Here is an 18,402-nt window from a genome sequence, read left to right as displayed (position 1 = left end):
CACCAGCTGCTTGGACCCCCCAGCCACACCCTAGCTGCCCCTCAAATGCATCCAGAGACTGACAACTCAGGCCAAAGCCCTGTGCGTGGGGACACCATGGCATTGGAGCAGGGGGCGGGATCCCCAAATGTGACCCCTGGGAGGTGTGTTTTGTACGGTGGGGAAAGGGAGTGAGGTTGGGGCTCTGGAAGACAGGAGGGCATCGAGGCATATCAGAGGCCTTTGGAACATTACTCTTCCCAGGAACCAGATTCTGCTGGGAAGAAAGCCCATGCTTGCAAATAGAAATAGCGAGGGAGACCAAGCCAACAGCGCCCTGCCAGGCAGAGCACAGAGGGACCTCTCTAACACCGAGCAACATGTGATTAACAGGTTACACTAATTAGGAGCCAGCAGCACCCAAGGGAGCTCCTTGGGAAGTTTCTCTCCTCCTCCTCCACATCTCTTTTTTCTGATTATGTATTGAATACCGTTATTGTTGAAAATCTGAAAATACAAATATGTGTAAAATGGAAAGTAACACCCCACCCCCCCACATTCTCCCTAAAATTTTACACCCACAGATGTGTGGCCAATATTTTGGTGTATTTTCCTTAAGTCGTTTTTCTAGACTTTCTTTGTTTGGAGAGTTTTGCCATACCCCTGCCCCCCAAGCCTTGTTCACTCAGCAAAGCCCTCCTTTGGAGTGTGAAAGGCAGAGGTGATGCGGCCCTGCTCTGGGATCCGAGTCCTGAGTTGAGAAGGGTTTTCCTGAACCTCCAAGCTGGTCCTCTGTGTCGTTGCTGTCCAGGAACGAAGGACAGGAGCTGAGGGACAGGAAACCCTGCGGGTGTCCATCCTACCCGGGACAGGACAGGTGATCAGGAGCAACAGCTGAATCTCTTGGGCGGCCTCTTGGGGGCCACCTTCACCAGCGAGTCCTTCAGGCCTTCTTCTTGCATCCTGAGTGACCTATGTGACAGTGCCAGGCATCAGTCCTCTCTCTCACCTCCTATGGGCAGCATGGATGGGCCCATGGGTGCAGATGGGGGCTGGGAGGCCGCACCCACAACCCCCACAACAGCTCTGCCCCTGCCCTGCATTCCACATGAGACCCGAAGAATTGAGTCACTGAGACTTTGACCTTCTCTTTCTGCCCTACTATGTGCCAGGCACTGTGCAGGACTCTGACTATGATAAAGAAGCCACCATTCCCTCCCTTGAGTAGTGAGAGAGACAGACAGGAAAAGGGGTGACTGCAGCCCAGGAATGATGGGGAGGCACACAGGGACTTCACACCAGGTCCTGGAGGGATCTGGGGAGGAAGGAGATGGTGACCTAACTGAGCCATGGACAAGGTTTGCCAGCAGAAAGGGTGGGGGAGGTGCATCCCAAGCAGAGGGCTATGGCTCAGTGCCAAGAGAGAGCTTGGAGGCTGGGGAAGCAAAAGAAGTCCATTCATTTCTTCGTGATATATATACTGTGTGCCAGATGGTGCTCATCTGATCTAGCTCCCCTCATCCCTTACTCATTTTATTCATTTATGGAGCACCTAGGTCCCAGGTATGGGGAGAGGGGCTGAACAAAACAGACATGGCCCTGCCTTCCTGGACAACAAGAAAACAGATAAATGCATATATCATTAATATGTGTCGTGTCAAGAAGGGCCATGAAGGACACAAACAGGGGCTGTGATCCAAAATAGTGATGGCAGGTGGGTGATCAGGGAGGGAGTCTCTGAGTGGCTGGAGCTTAGCGAGTGTGTGTATGTGAGTGTGAGTGTATGTGTGTAAGAGTGTGAGTGTGTGTGGGTGTGAGTGAATGTGTGTGTGTGTAGGGGTGGGGGAGATGGCACTAGAGATGCTGCAGGCCATTGCAAAGCATTTGGATTTTAATGGAAGCTACTGGAAGTTTGGGAGCAGAAGAGAGACACTCCTTTTCTCAGCCCTCTTTGCAAATGAAAAAACTGAGGCTCAGAGAGCCTAAGTGCCTGTGGGGAGTGATTCAGCGAATGGGAAGGGCAGAGCTGGAGTCAGGAGACTCTCAGTGCAGGGCTCTCTCTCCCCTCAGACTGGTGAGCCCAGGTCTTTAACTAGGTGCTTCCCTGACCCATTTCCTCAGAATGCGCCTTCCTGTCCCACCTGGGAGTCAAGAGTGGGGCCGGAGCTGTCCCAGAGGATTCTGCAAGGGGAGGTGGGGGCGGCGGGGGGCAGGCAGCACTTACCTAGCCAGGTTTACTACAGGCTCCAGGATGTTGTGACCCAAGGCGGCACTGCACTCCCCAAAATAGACTCCCAGTTCCTGCAGGCCAGACAGGGAGGGACATATGTGCCTTGGGAGAGACAACTGAAAGGCCAGGCCATACCCCGCCACTAAAGTCCCAGCCATCAGAGTCCCAGTGCATCCCTAAGCTGACCTCAGTGGCGAGCAAGACAGCCCCATCTCAGCGTGGGCCACGGTCCCTGGCTGGAGCCCTTTGCCCACAGTCCCTTCACCCCGGCTGGCCAAGGTGTCAAGGAATGCATTGAAGAGACATTTCACAGCCTTCCGAGTGGCATGGGAAGCCTGCATCCCAACTTGGAGAAATGCCTCTGGAGACATTTTATAAATGTTAGTTATGTTTTTTAATTTCAGAAATATTTCATTGGGGGAATATTGGAAGATATAGTATAAGACAGTACCAGCTCAATATCTAAACCACTGCTGTTAGTGTTTGGGTAGATATTGCCATTCTGTTTTATATAACCCTTTTACGGGGCGGGGGCTAAATGTCCTGTACAGTTAGGTTAAACCATACGAAATTGCTATTTTTGGCAAGCCCCAGTCAAATATCAGCAATTTCATATGTTTCAACCTAACCTATATCTAGATTTGTAGCTGCTTATATGATTTTCTATTATATTGTAAGCATTTCCCCCACACCCTTAAATATTTTTCCAAGACAGGATTCTTAATGGCAAATACTAAACTCTCACATGAACATCCACAGTTTAACCACCAATTGCTGCCAAATGTTTGTTCTTATAAATAATATTTGAAAACCTTCATATAAACCTGTTCGATTGTACGTTATACATGGGTATCCATTAGGTGTTCCTTTAGGGATTATTACTTCTGAGTCTTCCCTTACGATAAATTGCTAGAAGATAAATTACTATGTCAAAGGGATGAGTTACTACTTTTAAGAAAAAGGCCGAGCATGGTGGCTCACGCCTGTAATCCCAGCACTTTGGGAGCCCGAGGCAGGCAGATCCCTTGAGGTCAGGAGTTCCAGATCAGCCTGGCCAACATGGTGAAACCCCGTCTCTACTAAAAATACAAAAATTAGCCGGGCGTGGTGGCACATGCCTCTAATCCCAGCTACTAAGGAGGCTGAGGTGGGAGAATCGCTTGAACCCGGGAGTCGGAGGTTGCAGTGAGCCAAGATCGTGCCACTGCACTCCAGCCTGGGTGACAGAGCAAGATTCCATCTCAAAAAAAAGAAAAGAAATAAAGAAAGAAAAAAAATTCCCTTCCAGCAGGAGCCACAATGATGACGTCACAATTTATGGGAAGTGGGAAGAGAAACAGGAAGGAAATACAGTATGAAGATGCCAAGAGGGGTTGTGTGAGAGGTGGGGCGAGGAGTGATTTTTCCCTCTATTTTTATTACTCTCCAGATTTTCTGGAATGTGGTTAAATGCCATTCATGAATAGATAGTATTCACTGTCTGGCAGTGGGGCTTTTGATGTAATCATCCCAAGGGAGAATTTGAGTCTTAAAATAGGAGAACTTAGAAGGCAGCACGTTAATTAGAGACCAGAGATAAAATTAAAATTTGGGAATTTTAAGCAAAGCTTTTAAAACCTTTTTACTCTGAAGCTATTTCTTATGTAGGTGGGGACATGGTGTGGGAATGTGCTAATTCAACAGTGAGCTTCAGTGTCACGCCCGCCACTCCAGCCTTGGGTTTGGGCTTAAAGCGCATCTCCAGAGGCCAGGGCTGTGTGGGAGGCAGACGCGGCTAGGCTGCTGTCCACTCTGAACAGGTCTTTGGTTGGGGCAGGGGCAGGAATGGGCCACGGTTTCTTCTTGGCTGCCCAGGTCAGGTGATGCCTATCCACCACCTGCCAGGGAGGTGTCTGCCCAGTCCACGCACAGAGACAGGCTGATGCCCAAGTGCTTACCTGAGCCAGTTGCTGCCCAGCTTCCACGGACACTTGCCGTTCCTCCTCACAGTCCATCTTGTTTCCCAGGAGAAGGATGACCACCCCATCCGACCCTGCATCCTGCGCACAGAACATGTTCTGTCAGCCACACCCACTGTGTGCCAGGCTCCTGGCACATTTGCCTTCCTAGAAGCTGAACTGTGTCCCCCGCATGTTACCCCTCCCAGGCCACATCCACTCCATAACCTTCTCACCTGGACCCTTTCCCCCATCCTTCCTCTCTGCTGATAAACATCTCACTTATTTTCCAAGGCCAACCTTAAGAACACCTCCCCCAGGAAGCCTTCCTGGGTTGTTCCTGCCCATGTCCTCTCTTCCTGCCTGTTCTGAACAGTCCAGCACTTGATTATACATTTTCTCAATTGTCTCATTAATAATAATAATAGTTTCTGATTAGTGAGTGATTGCTATACACCAGGTGCTGTGCTGAAAGCAATTCTATCAATTAATTCTCCCAACTCCCCTATGAGAGAATTCCAGAAATTGAAGTTCAGAGAACTCAATTCACTTGTCCAAAGTCACAGAGTTCGGGTGGGTGGGATTCAAATCTAGGTCCTGTCAGACTCCAGTGCTCAGCTCCCCTCTTCACACATTACCTTATCCTGCTTCTTTTGCTAAACTAGAAACTTCCAGAGAGAAGGCAACATGGCTAACTTCACACCCCTCTGCTGTGCTAGTACACACTGCAGAATTTCAGTATATATGCTTTGAGGAAGTAAGCAGGGGAAAAACTAGAGATGTGTGAACAGAGGAATTACCACGTGGAATGGCACAAGAACTACATTAGCCTCAAGTGTAAGAAGAAGACATTACAAACAGCTGCCATATGTAGGAAGAGAATGTTCACAGGATAAAGGAAGTAGTTTGGTTTGAAGGCTGTACTATGTGGTTGTGGTTTCTTTGTACTACTGCATTCCCAGCTCATCCAACCACATGCCCTCAGTGGGTGGTGTCACCCATATGTCTGTCATGTCATTTGTAATCCTGGGAGAAAAGAGGGAGTGGGCAGGATATAAGGTCCCTCTTGACTGGAGGGACTGGGGCCAACCCCAGCAGCCATCTGCTCACCTGGAGACAGTCTAGCCAGTAGCGCACGTGGGCAAAGCTCTCCTGGGAGGTGATGTCGTACATGAGCACCACCCCGTCAGCCTTGCGGAGCAGCTGTCGCGTCATACTGTGGTACCTGCCCAGAGAGTCTGCATGAGGCCACACCAGGCATCCAGACCCCAGGCCCTGGCCTCTGCAAAGTGGGAGAAGTAACCTATCCTACTTCTAATTGCTTCCCACAGAGCATGTCCGTATGCTTTCCTTCGTACAGTGTAGTTATTGTTGACTAGGTAACAGTTCTCATGGCTCAGATTTCAAAAGGTCTCAAGGAGAACTCAATGAAAAGTCTCCTTCCTTCTGCCCCATCCTGGAGCCACCCAGTCCCCCTCCCCAGAGGCAACCAGGGTTATCAGTTTCTTAAATATTTTTCCAGAGGCATTTTATGTATATACATATATATACACACACATATATACACCCATACACATACATCTTTCCCCCTCTATTTTATACAAATAAAGTATAAAACATTCATCATACTCATTAATATTCAGTGTTCTGCATTTTGTTTTTTTCCAGTTAACAGGATGTCTTGGAGAAATTTCCCTATCGGGCTGGGCACGGTGGCTCACGCCTGTAATCCCAGCACTTTGGGAGGCTGAGGCAGGAGGATCACTTGCGGTCAGGAGTTCCAGATCGGCCTGGCCAACATGGTGAAACCCTGTGTCTACTAAAAATACAAATATTAGCTGGATGTGGTTGTATGTGTCTGTAGTCCCAGCTCCTCAGGAGGCTGAGGCACAAGAATCACTTAAGCCCTGGAGGTGGAGATTGCAGTGAGCTGAGATCACGCCACCGCACTCCAGCCTGGGTGACAGAGCAAGACTCTGTCTCAGAAAAAAAAAAAAAAATCCCTATTAGTACATAAAGAGAGTCCTCAGTCTTTGTGTGGCTTTATGGTGTTATATTGGGTAGATTGACCCTCCTTTATTTAACTGGTCCCCTATTGATGGACATTTAGGTTGTTTCCTATGTTTCATAACACAAGTGATAATACTATGAATGGTCCTGGTCCCTTTGTTATTATAGTCATATGAGTCTATTTATAGAATGAATTTCTAGAAGTGGAACTGCAGGATCAAATAAGATATGCCTTTTAAGTTTTTATCACTGCCAGGTGCCGTGGCTCATGCCTGTAATCCCAGCACTTTGGGAGGCCGAGGCAGGTAGATCACGAGGTCAGGAGTTCGAGACCAGCCTGGCCAATATGATGAAACCCCATCTCTACTAAAAATACAAAAATTAGCTGGATGTGGTGGTGGGCACCTGTAGTCCCAGCTACTCAGGAGGCTGAAGCAGGAGAATCGCCTGAACCCGGTAAGTGGAGGTTGCGGTGAGCCCAGATCACGCCACTGTACTCCAGCCTGAGCAATACAGCGAGACTCCATCTCAAGAAGAAAAAAAAATTTTTGATCACTACTGCCTAGGTTGAAAGTAGAAGACCAGCATTTTTAGAAGGACAGGTGATTGGGTGGCTGTCCCCTAATGACCATGTTGGGACAGCCCTAATATATGCCCTGCCAGGCTGAGGGACCTCTGGCTCTGCTGCCCTCTCTCCCCTGCCTTGGGCTTGACTCATCTCTCCTTCCCTGACCTCCTGAATCCTTGGGGGGCAGTTGCCTCCTGCCTGTGTTATTAGGGCTGCTCCCTGTCCCTCTGCACCCCTACGCTCAGCCTAGGTTCCTGACACACTGATATACATTGCCTGTTACCTCTCTTGGCCAGCCGTGTCCCAGAGCTGCAGCACAAAGCACTTGTTGTCCACCAGCAAGGTTTTGACCCGAAAATCTACTCCTAGGACACACAGAGAGGGGTGAAGCCTACTAAGTTACTATCCATGACTCCTAGCCAAGGCCTACCCCAGTATACACCTGTCTCCTGTACCAGCTGCGGTGCGATGGAGCCCTTGGCTGCCGGGCTTCCCCTCGGCTCTGCATCCCATCCATCCTCAAGGACCCACTTCCTCCAAGAAGCCTTCCCAGACCTCCCTGCCGCAAGTTGTGCCAACATAGGGCACCTTGTCTACGATGTTCATTCCTTAGGCCACCCAGAATATAAGTTTCATTATTTTATTTTTACAGTACTCTTTGTTCCATTCCCTAATTACTGCATGCACTTTCCCCTCTTAACGAGACAGCAGGGGAGACAAGCAGCCCAGAGGGGCAGAAGGAATGCTGGCTTCAGGCAACTGTTACACTGGTTACAGGACCTCAGGCAAGTCACTTCACCTCTGTGAGCCTCTCTTTCCTTGTCTGCAAAGTGGCAAATTAGAAAGACCTACACTGCAGAGTGGTTGGAGGATTAAAATGCTGTTTTAAAAGGCGTGGTGACACATGCCTGTAATCCCAGCTACTCAGGAGGCTGAGGCAAGAGAATCACTTGAACCTGGGAGGCGGAGGTTACAATGAGCCGAGATCGTGCAGCTGCACGATCTTGTTGCCTGGGCAACGAGAGTGAAACTCCATCTCAAAAAAAAAAAAATGCTGTTTTAAGTGACCCAGAGAGCATGCAATTCTGAACTGAAAAGAGGATAAAACTTCTGGTGTGGAGGCAGGGCTTTTAAGGTAGGTGGCCTTAACTTTGGGGGCCCAGCTAGGGCAAGAAACTGAACCAGGTCTTCAATTCTCTGCTTTCCTCATCTGTAAAATGGGGATAGATATGGAAAATGTACATTCAAATATAACTCCGTTGGCTCTGATTCTCTATCTGGTCCCATCCTCAAATGCAGGCAGGGTAGAGTTCTTATTTTGTGAGGTGGGTGGGGCAGGAATGGAGGGAAGGTGACGCTAGGTAGGGAAATATTGACCTATGAAGGCAGGATCATTTCCTGTGGTATTTAAACCAGAATAGGCGATAGCCACCCGGGGGCAGCAAACCGTAGCTTGGGATTGGGACAGATCTGGACCAAGCACTTGGATCTCAGGTACTCCCAGCAGGCTAGCAGTGCATGCCAGCTTGCCTGGTTGGTTGGTTGGTTGGTTGGTTGGTTGGTTGGTTGGTTGGTTGGTTGGTTGGTTGGTTAGTTGGTTGGTTTCACGATTATGCAGCTTGTGTTTTTCTTGATTGAATTTTGTGAGAACTTCTTACCACATAATAAAGGAGGAGGCTCCATTCTAAGGAAGGCTGTTGTAAGGAATAAGACATGTATGGAAGATGCCTAGTGCATGAGAGGTGGTCAGTAAACAGTAGCTTAGGTGACTAATAATGGTAGCCTTGGCCAGACACAGTGGCTCACGCCTGTAATCCCCGCACTTTGGGAGGCTGAGGCGGGCAGATCACCTGAGGTCACCAGCCTGGCCAACGTGGTGAAACTTCATCTCTACTAAAAGTACAAAAATAAGCCAGGTGAAGTGGCACACACCTGTAGTCTCAGCTACTTGGGAGGCTGAGGCAGGAGAATCACTTGAACCCAGGAAGCAGAGGTTGCAGTAAGCAGAAATCGTGCCACTGCACTGGAGCCTGGGTGACAGGGCGAGACTCCATCTCAAAAAATAAATAAATAAATAAATAAATAAATAAATAAATAAATAAAATAAAATAATGGTAGTGTTGTAGAACCTGTGACCCCACTCAACATCAGGCCAGCCTGCTATAGGTTTCCTCTTCCCGAGGGAACTGCATTTCTAACTAGCTCCCAGGTGAGGCTTCTTGGGCAAGAAAAGTTTGAGAACCTGCCCCAGGTCTCTCTTGGGGGGGGCTGTCATTTACCGACTGGTCTGGCACTGATCCCCAGTCGGCATGTGCCGCGGTCTAATACAAAGACAGGCGTGACTTCTTTGTCCCTAGGTGGCTCTCCCCTCCATTCCCTCGGGTTTGCTTTTTTTTTTTTTGGAGACGGAATCTTGCTCTGTCGCCCAGGCTGGAGTGAAGTGGTGCGATCTCGGCTCACTGCAAGCTCCGCCTCCTGGGTTCACGCCATTCTCCTGCCTCAGCCTCCCGAGTAGCTGGGACTACAAGCAACCGCCACCACGCCCGGCTAATTTTTTGTATTTTTAGTAAAGACGGGGTTTCACTGCGTTAGCCAGGATGGTCTCGATCTCCTGACCTTGTGATCCGCCCGCCTCAGCCTTCCAAAGTGTTGGGATTACAGGCGTGAGCCACCGCCCCCGGCTGGGTTTGCTTTTCTGTAGCTCTGTACAGGGTTCAGTGGCCACATATCCTGATACTTTTAGGGAGGGAAGACTCTCTGCTTTCGGCCATTTCTTGCAGGAGCCACTGAGTTAGACATGATCAAATATTTACTTATAATAATAATAACAACCATAATAACTAATACTTACTGAGTACTCACTACATGTCAGTTATTATTCTAAGATCTTGACATATTAACTAGTCCTCAACCACTCTAGGAAGGCAGCACTACTGTTGTCCCCATTATGCAGATGAGGATTTGGGGGTTCAAAAGGGTTAAATCATTTGTCCAAATTCAGACCCCAATAAGTGGCAGGGCTAAGATTTGAGCTCAGGCACCTGGGTTCCTAATTTACCACACTCTACAAATACATTCTGTGTAAAATATCCAACTTGCCCAAGGTGACTTCTTGCCAGACCGTGGCTGCCCAGCCTGGAGCTAGTCATGAGCAAATCCAACCAGCACAGACCCTGCTCTGGCCTGCCCATGGGCCACATGAGTGGATACTTGCTTGCTTTCACCATCAACTCTCACAGGCACCTAAATTGCAGGGTGCGTTGTTGATGTGGCACATTATAAGCTAATCAGATCAATGCAGAAAAAGCAAATTACCTGTAATTAGAGACGATTAGTGAAATAGTAAGGTTATGCCCATATAAAACAATGTCTAATGAAGGGCCTGTGGCCAGGGCAGAACCTGCAGCTTCCTCAGGGAGGGCTTGGTCTGGGCCCGCTCCCACTCCTTGGCCCTGGCCCCTGCGTCTCTCCTTGCTCCCTGCCGCCCTCCCCAGTGCCCTTACCCACGGTAGCTGTCAATCCGGTGGCGAAGGAATTCTGGTGCAGCAGGTGCAGGAAGGATGTTTTGCCCACGTTGGAGTCTCCCAGAAAGATGACATGGAAGAGGTAATCAGGGTTGGCCTGGGGTCCCCCTCCAGCCATGGGGTCTCCCGGGGATGGGGTCAGCCCAGCTTCCCTGGAGTCCATTCCTGGATCTTCAAGCCTGCTCTCTGCCCTTGGTTCCCTGGAGTGAGGCGGGCCTTGTTCTTCTGCGTGAGCAGTCGTGAGGGATGGCCTGGGTTGGGCCTCCTGCTCAGCCATGGTGGGAGGGGTTTGCGTGGGTTCCTGGGGTCCTGCTCCAGCCCCAGGCTGAGCGCCCCCGGGAGGAGAGCCCCTTGGAGGTGCCGATTTTCCAGGAGTGGGGCCTTCTGCTTCCACCTGAGCCTGTGGTGTGGCAGATGGGAGAGAAACAAGCAGAGAGTCTTGCTGGGGGAGTTCCGAATGCGCAGTTTCTAGGCCGTGAGCCTCAACCGACTGCTCTGACTGCTCTGAACTGAGGTCCTGCCCACCTCGGCCCTCTTGTTTTCCTTCCTCAGACCTGGGTTCCTCTTCCAGCCCCTGGTGGGGGAAGGCAGGCAGCTCACCCAGCCCAAGGACCTGGCCATAAGCTTCTCTCAGCCCCTCAGGAAGGCCCTCCTGCACCGCTGGACCCGCCTGGCCCTGCTCCAGCCTCTCTGTGGGCACCGGACCCACAAATTCCAGGCCCTGGAAGGGCTCAGCTGGCCCCAGGGTGAGGGCTCTAGCCCTCTGGGTCCCCAGTCTTGGCTCAGAGCCAGTGGCATGCAGGTCCTGCTGGAGGGCATCTCTCTGCCTGGGCGGCTTGGCTGGGCCCACTCCTGTGAGGGCAGTTGTGGGTGAGGGTCCGGGCTGGGTTTCCCGCTCAGTCATGGTGGGAGGGGTTTGTGTGGGTTCCTGGGGTCCTGCTCCAGCCCCAGGCTGAGCCCCGCTGGGAGGAGCCCAAGACCCAGGGCCCTTGTCATCTGGGTCTGAGGCCTGGATCTGTTTGCTGGACCCAGCTGGGGCCTGGGGAGGGGGAGAGTTCGCAGGGGGAGGGGGCCCATCCTCCAAAGGAATGAGCACTTTGAATGCAGGTGCCACCAGGCTTCCTGAGAGACCCCAGAGGAGGCGGCCCTCGGGTGTGGACCCTGGCTCCTGGTTGGGGTCCGGGTCGTGCGGTTCAACAGGCTGCTCTGCTCTAATGTCCTGCTCATCTGGGTCCACTCCTTTATTGTCCTTGGCGCTGAAAGTCACCCCAGGCGGGGTCCTTGGAGCCCCATCTGGATCTGAAGATGGCTCCTGACCAAATAGAAAAGCCTGTGGCTCCGAGATGGAGATCTGCCTGACCACACGGGGTGTCTGGGGGCCTGAGGTGGTTCTTGGGGTTGGGGGCGGGCTCCAGCAGAGCTGCAGGGCTCCGTGCGGAGGGCTGCCAAAGTTGCTCAGGAGCTGGTCCCAGTCATCGTTGTCCCCAAATAGCCCAGGCAGGGGGGCCTCCTCAGGGGAGGCAGCCTGAGGGTCTGGGGTCTTCTCACCCGCTCCAGGAAAACTGGAAAGGAAGCAGGGAAGCAAAGATCGGGGAGGGGCAGGTAGGTGGTGTCACACCCATCCCACCTGCAGCCCTCACCATCCCTTGCTGTCCCCATGGCCAGGTCTCCTCCCAGTCTTTGCTTAGGCAATCTTTCTCACCTGGTATGTGCTCCCCATTCCTCCTCCTCATCCAATCCTGTCCATCCTCAAGACCCACATGAAGCCTCACCTCCTCCAGGAAGCCTTCCTTGATCATTCTGGCCCATCCCACTTTTCTGAGCTATAACAAGTAGAGTGAGTGCCTGCTAGGGATCTAGCACTGCACTAGGACATGTGTGTGTGTGTGTGTGTGTGTGTGTGTGTGTACACGTACATGCACACATGTGCATGTTTTACTTCTAGCCATGTGGTCTTGGGCACAGGTGTTTCCCTTTTTTGTGCCCCAGTTTCCTCATCTGAGAAATGGGTATGATAGTTCCAGCTTGGCAGAGGGTGGGGTTTAAGGAAGGAGTCTGTGTGTGCACTGTGTGCTAGCTAGATCCTTAGAGAACTCAGAGTTCCCCACTGGTTCCAGGAGGCCCTTAGAGTCCACCCCAGTCCAGGGATAGCAGCCACTTGCCTCAGTTTCTCCTCCACCTGCCAGGACACCCGGCCCCTGGCGGCGTCCAGGCGCCCCCTGGTCACCTGCAGCTGCCCCCGCACCTCCTCCAGCCGCCCAGCCAGGTCACGCTTGGCCTCCTGCAGCCGCTGGTTCTCTGAGGCAGCCTCCTGATGTGTGCTCCTGAGGTGGGAGAGCTGGGCCTCCAGCTGCAGGGTGGAGGGTGAGGCGGAGAGAAGCCCAGATGCCCTCCAGGGCAGCAAAAAGCCTCCCAAGGCCATTGTGGGACACAGACCCCCATCCCCTGTCCAGGCTCCTGGAGACCCAGCTTAAATCAGAGTAGGAGTGGGCGGTTATCCCTCCTTGGCCTAACTAGCTCCATTAGCTCCTGTCTAGGAGGGGCACTGGAAATCCTAGGGTGGGGAGGGCAGGGAGACTGTGTGAGAAACAAAAACCACCAGCGCCACAAAGGCCCCACACCCAAACCAAATCCCACCCTCCTCTACTCAGCGCCCTACAATGGCTGCTGGCCCCTGAGCCCGTCTGGTCTACAGGGGGCTCCTGATCCAACAGCAAATCGCATGACCCAGAGAGGGAGCATTGCTTGGCCAGGTGCAGGGAAAGGCAAAGCTCTTGCAATGGCCTCCGGGACACTGCACAGTCTCCTGCGGCCTCCTCACCTCCCCTCATGACCCTCACCTCCTTTCCTACGGCTGTTGCCTCAGTCTGTTCCAGTCCACAGCTCTGCTTACTGTTCCGTGAACTTCCACAGCTCATGCCCGCTCAGGGCCTTCGCACCTGCTGTTCCCTCTGCCTGGATGCCCTTCCCCCGCATATCACACTTCTCCAGGTCTTTGCTCCAATGTCATCATCTCAGCCAGGCCTTCCTTGACTCCCTTCTCAACTTACTTTGACTACGATTTCAACTCCACGACTCTTCTATCCCCCTTCCCTGTTTTACTTTATTCTCCTTAGCACTGATCACCATTTCCTATGTTATGTATGTCACCTGTCTCCCTGACTAGATGGTAACTCTGTGGGCAGAGGTTTGTGTCTGTCATGATCCTCAGGACCTGGAACAGTGTCTGGCACATAGTTGGTGCTGGATAAGTAGCTGTGGGGTGAAGGAATAAATGGTTGGAGGGGAGAAGCTTCACGTCCACAGGGGACAGGACGAAATGGCCCCATGTGTAAAGCCCTATCTCTTCACTTGGCAGGAGGGGCCTGCCTCGATTTCCAAGGAGCAGCTGCAGAGGCACCTGGGAAATCAACCTGGTAACAGGGCCAGCCCAGGCCGTGGTAAGGACGGCTCGAGCAATCTTGTCCCGGGCTGAAGGGATGCTTCTTGTCTTGGTTACAGCAGAGCACAATTTTACCAAGGTCAGTAGCCTTCAAGTCGAGGAAGGAAGAGATAATGGGGCGCTGATCACAAGGTCAGGAGATTGAGACCACGGTGAAACCCCATCTCTACTAAAAATACAAAAAATTAGCTGGGCGCAGTGATGGAGGCCTGTAGTCCCAGCTACTCGGGAGGCTGAGGCAGGAGAATGGCGTGAACCTGGGAGGCGGAGCTTGCAGTGAGCCAAGATTGCGCCACTGCACTCCAGCCTGGGTGACAGCGTGATTCCATGTCAAAAAAAAAAAATGGGGCAGGGTCTCAGACCCAAACACTCAACCACAGTGCCACCTGGAAGTGACTACAGGCTATAAGACCTGCAGTGTCCGGGCAGCAGCAAGTAAACTGACCCTAAGCAGGAAGCTAGGTCAGTTTCAGACATGGAACAACTGAGGCACAAAGCACCTACTACGTGCCAGGCACTGTCTCAGGCCCTCACATGTAGTATCTCTAATCATCACAGTACCTTCTAAGGCAAGAGTTCTGATTTCCATGTCTCTGATAGGAAACTGAGGCTCATAGATATTAAAAACCTGTTCGGAAGTGGGTTTCTGGGAAACCCTGTCACTCACCTCCCTCTGGCCCTCAGCTAGTCGCTGCACCTCACGCTCCTTGGCCTCTAGGACGTCCTGCATCTGGGAGGTGAGGGCCAGGCCCCGAGAGTCGCTCTGTGGAGTAGGTAGATTCAGCCCTCACCCTGCAGACTCTAAGAGCTAGCCAGGCAGGCCAGCCCTTCTCACACTCCACCTCCACCACCCGGGGTGCCTGGGCCAGGATGCCCCAGCAGGGAGGGTTCTCAGGACAACTCCTCCAGTTCCAGCCTAGATTGTGGCAACAAGGAGACTTGGCAGAGACGGGAAGGGGGCCCAGGCTCGACACTCCCCACCTCTTCTCTCTGGGGAACATCAGCTGCTCAGGACAGGGAGAGGATTCACTACAGCAGCCTCCTGTTCCCCACCCTGGCCAGTCACTGGCCCCACTCCTTAGCCAGCAGAGGTGTCCCAGGCAGTGGGAAGGAGGCAGGCTGCCAGCGGGAGCCCACCTCAGCCTGCAGCTGCTGCTTCTCCTGGCGGAGCTGCTGCTCCATCTCCTCATAGAGCTGCTGGACCTCGCGGTGGTGGTCAGAGTCACGCCTGGGAGGAGCAGGAGTTGGGGCCAGGCAGCCCATCAGCACCTCTGGGAGCCTGCTGCTGGCAGGGGCAGTCTGGGCTTGGGTTTGGAATCCATCCTATTGCTTTCCTCACTCTGCCAGCAGTCACTGACCTCTGTCACCCTGAGAACAGCCATCCCAGTAACAACCCCCTGACCCATACAACTTTGACATTGGTCCTGCTGATCCTACCATGCCGACCCTTGTAACCGTCACCAGTTCCCCTGGCCAGGGTCTCATTGTCCCCATCACCCCATCACTCAGTCCCCACCACCCCATCACTCAGTCCCCACTCCCTCTTTCACCATCCTCCTGCCCTTATAACCCAACTCCAGGGTCACCACATGCATTACAGTCTACGGAAGCAGGAGTTGGGCGTCACAGTGGGTCCTGTACCAAGACACACCCTGCCCTTCCCACTCCTGCCATTACCAACTCTGTCCTCCCCACCAGGTCCCCTGAGCCACCTCTTCCTCCAGCGCAGCTCTGCCCTATCCAGCTCACAGGCCCAGCTGCAGGAGGAGCTGGGGAAATTCAACCAGATTCCACTGGAATGTGAAGAGCACCTACTTCATATCAGACACCCGGCCAGGCCCCCCACTCACTTCCTCAGGGTCAGCTCCAGGGCCTCCTTGTCCGCCTGGGCCTCCTGCAGGCGGCTGGTCATCTTGGCCAGAAAGCCTGCCAGGTTGCCTGCCAGCTGGGGCTCCTCCTGCCGCAGCTGCCCCCACAGTTGCCAGATTTCCGTCTGCCTGGGGAGGGGAAGACAGCCAGAGATGGGAGGGTCAGACACGAGGTGGGATGGAGAAGCAAGGGGAGCCCCACTCCTCAGTTTTCACTGCAGCGCTCCAAGAGACTTTGGCACCTGGGCCAAATCTATTGACACCCTACAAGATGCAACTAAAATGCCACCTCCTCCGGGAACCATTCCCAGATGTGCCCTCTCCCTTCTCAAACCCCTGCCACACTTTGTCTCTCTATGATTCCGTAATAGTGGGATGGGGGGATTTGGGAGCCTGATGGCCCAGAGCTTCCATCTGCCCTCTCTCTTCTCTCACTCTGAGGCTGTGTGACCTCCAGCAAGTCCCAAGCCCTCTCTGGGCTCATTTGTAAAATGGGGTGGGGGCTGATACCTGCCAAGCAAGGTCACTGGGGAATGAGAAACGCCTGATGAAAGCACCAGCTCAGGGCCTGCTACACGGTTGGTGCCCAATAAAGGCTGCTTTCACATGGATTTAATTAAGTCACGAGGACGGATGCCAGAGGGCTGAGCCTAGGCCAAGCTGCCAAGTGAATACAAGGCTCCCCACCCCCTTGCCCCACCAGTTTACACCCTAAGTCCTACCCTGCCTGCCTCACAACACCTGGCCCCACCCTCCAGGAGCCAAGCGTGAGGAATCTTGTCCTCACAGAGCCCCACGGGTGGGGCGAGCAAACCTGGGCCAGTGGGTGAGGGCAATTCCCTCACTGGTTCTAACAGACCCGGGGGGTCCTAGGAGGGGACGTTAGCAGGCAGGGCTCCCTTTCTCTCTCTCTCTCTTTTTTTTTTTTTTTTTTTTTTTTTGAGACAGAGTCTTGCTCTGTCACCCAGGCTGGAGTGCAGTGGCGCGATCTCAGCTCACTGCAACATCCGCCTCCCAGGTTCAAGCAATTCTCCTGCCTCAGCCTCCTGAGTAGCTGGGATTACAGGCATGTGCCACCACGCCCGGCTAATTTTTGTATTTTTAGTAGAGATGGGGTTTCATCATGTTGGCCAGGCTGGTCTGGAACCCCTGACCTCAGGTGATCCACCCGCCTCAGCCTCCCAAAGTGCTGGGATTACAGGCATGAGCCACCGTGCCCGGCCAGGGCTCCCTTTCTCTAAGCAAAGGCAAACCCCTGACACCTAGAGCCTGAGATGGATGGGAGGAAATGCACTTCTGTCTCCAAACCCGTTCAACCCAGGGCACAAAATGCCTGAAATCGCCCCCAACTCCAGGAACCATCACTGAGTGAAGAAAGGCACCCGCAGGGACCCCCATGGTTTTAAGAATTCAAGTGCCTTGGGAAGCTGAGCCCAATCGCTAGTCCTCCTGGAGAGTGACCCTACAGGGCAGGACAGGGCAGGGAGGTGCGGGGGTGGGAAGGACTCCCCATGAGCAGGCATCCTCTGCACGTGGTTTTAACCCCACAACAACTTTTAGGCTCATTCTGCAGCCCAGGAAACAGAGGTCAGAAGTCAAGCCATCCCTGTGGTCACACAGCTAGCCAATGGCCAAGCCAGAATTTGCACTTGGCTCTACCTGGCGCCTGCTCCCTTGACCCCTGCTGTGTCCAGGAAAGTCCCTGCCGTCAATGGCTGGCAGAGCCTCTCCCCATGCACATGCCGCCCTGGACTTACTTGGGAAGTAAGTGTCCAGTCCCCAGCTGCTCCATGAAGGCAAGGAACGCCTCCTTCTCCTCAGCATCCGCCTCCTCCAGAGCTGGGAAGCTGGTGGTAGCACATACCCGCTTAGAGGGCAGTGGCTTCCTTCTGTGGAGCCTGTGGGGGCTCTGGCTGGAGCCAAAGATGTTTTCTGTGGGATAGAAGTGGACAGAGGGGAGCACAGTGGTGTTGGGCCCAGGCGCCTGGCCTCCTACCCAGCCCTGGTCCAGCCCTCAGGGAAGTAATTCTACCTGTGCCAGTCACATTTACACAAGGCTACATTCACATATTTCTCATATCAACCTTAGGAGTCTATTTAAGGTACCCATTTTACAGATGAGTACCTGAGGCCCAGAGACACCAAAAGACTTGCTGGAAATCACACCACACCTCCAAGGTGGTGAGCAAATTCTTCATGCATTCAATCAAGGGATATGTATTGAGCATCTACATGACAAAATTAACCAAAATCCCTAACATGGAGCTGACATTCTAGTGCGAGTTGAAAAGAATATATATATATATATTTTAAGCCAACTTGCTAAGTGAGCCAAAGGAATATGCAGGGTAATTTCCACTGAGAGACTGGGAGGATCGACTTATATGAGGTGGCTAGCAGTGTCCTAAGGAGGTGACATTGGAACTGAGATGTGAATTACAAGAAGGAGCAAACCATGTGGACTCCAGAGAAGTGTGTCACCGGCAAAGAGAACAGCACTGCAGGGGCCCTGAGGCAGGAGCCAGGCTAGCAAGATGGACGAGGTGAATGGCACTGAGTGAGCCAGAGAGGTTGGCAGCGTCTGGATGGTGCAGGCCTTGCAGGCCCCAGGAAGGGGCTTCCAGTTTGTCCCACAGTCACTGGGAAGCTCCTGGCGTGGCGGGCATGATTCGATTCAGGAATGAAGACGGCCCCAAGGCTGCGTGGACAGCAATGCTCCCTCTGCACCCCACCGGCAGTTCCTCCTGCCCAGCCCCTGAGTTCTCCTCCCCACTCTCAGCTTCTCCATTGCCAGAACTGGAGCAGCCTCCTCCTGGAGTGGGCCCAAGCGCAAATGCAGATTCC

At 52.8% G+C, this 18,402-nt stretch overlaps 1 protein-coding gene across 1 annotated transcript in view; it reads right to left on the bottom strand.

Annotated features, from left to right (window-relative positions):
* Window positions 1-564: 564 nt before the first annotated feature.
* Window positions 565-18,402, bottom strand: part of RAB44 (RAB44, member RAS oncogene family) — a 42,263-nt gene continuing 24,425 nt past the window's right edge. The window contains exons 4-14 of the mRNA XM_055390303.2: window positions 17,316-17,490; window positions 15,541-15,687; window positions 14,828-14,918; window positions 14,358-14,453; window positions 12,411-12,598; window positions 10,228-11,810; window positions 7,008-7,089; window positions 5,257-5,371; window positions 4,147-4,248; window positions 2,204-2,280; window positions 565-951 (exon numbers count right to left, since the gene is read on the bottom strand). Of these exons, the coding sequence (XP_055246278.1) occupies window positions 861-951; window positions 2,204-2,280; window positions 4,147-4,248; window positions 5,257-5,371; window positions 7,008-7,089; window positions 10,228-11,810; window positions 12,411-12,598; window positions 14,358-14,453; window positions 14,828-14,918; window positions 15,541-15,687; window positions 17,316-17,490 (2,747 nt within the window). The 3' untranslated portion in view covers window positions 565-860. The remainder of the gene's footprint in view (window positions 952-2,203; window positions 2,281-4,146; window positions 4,249-5,256; window positions 5,372-7,007; window positions 7,090-10,227; window positions 11,811-12,410; window positions 12,599-14,357; window positions 14,454-14,827; window positions 14,919-15,540; window positions 15,688-17,315; window positions 17,491-18,402) is intronic.

The sequence above is a fragment of the Gorilla gorilla genome, chromosome 5 (genome assembly GCF_029281585.2).
Source record: "Gorilla gorilla gorilla isolate KB3781 chromosome 5, NHGRI_mGorGor1-v2.1_pri, whole genome shotgun sequence".
NCBI classification, from domain to species: domain Eukaryota; kingdom Metazoa; phylum Chordata; class Mammalia; order Primates; family Hominidae; genus Gorilla; species Gorilla gorilla.
This window is presented reverse-complemented; position numbering and strand designations above follow the sequence as displayed.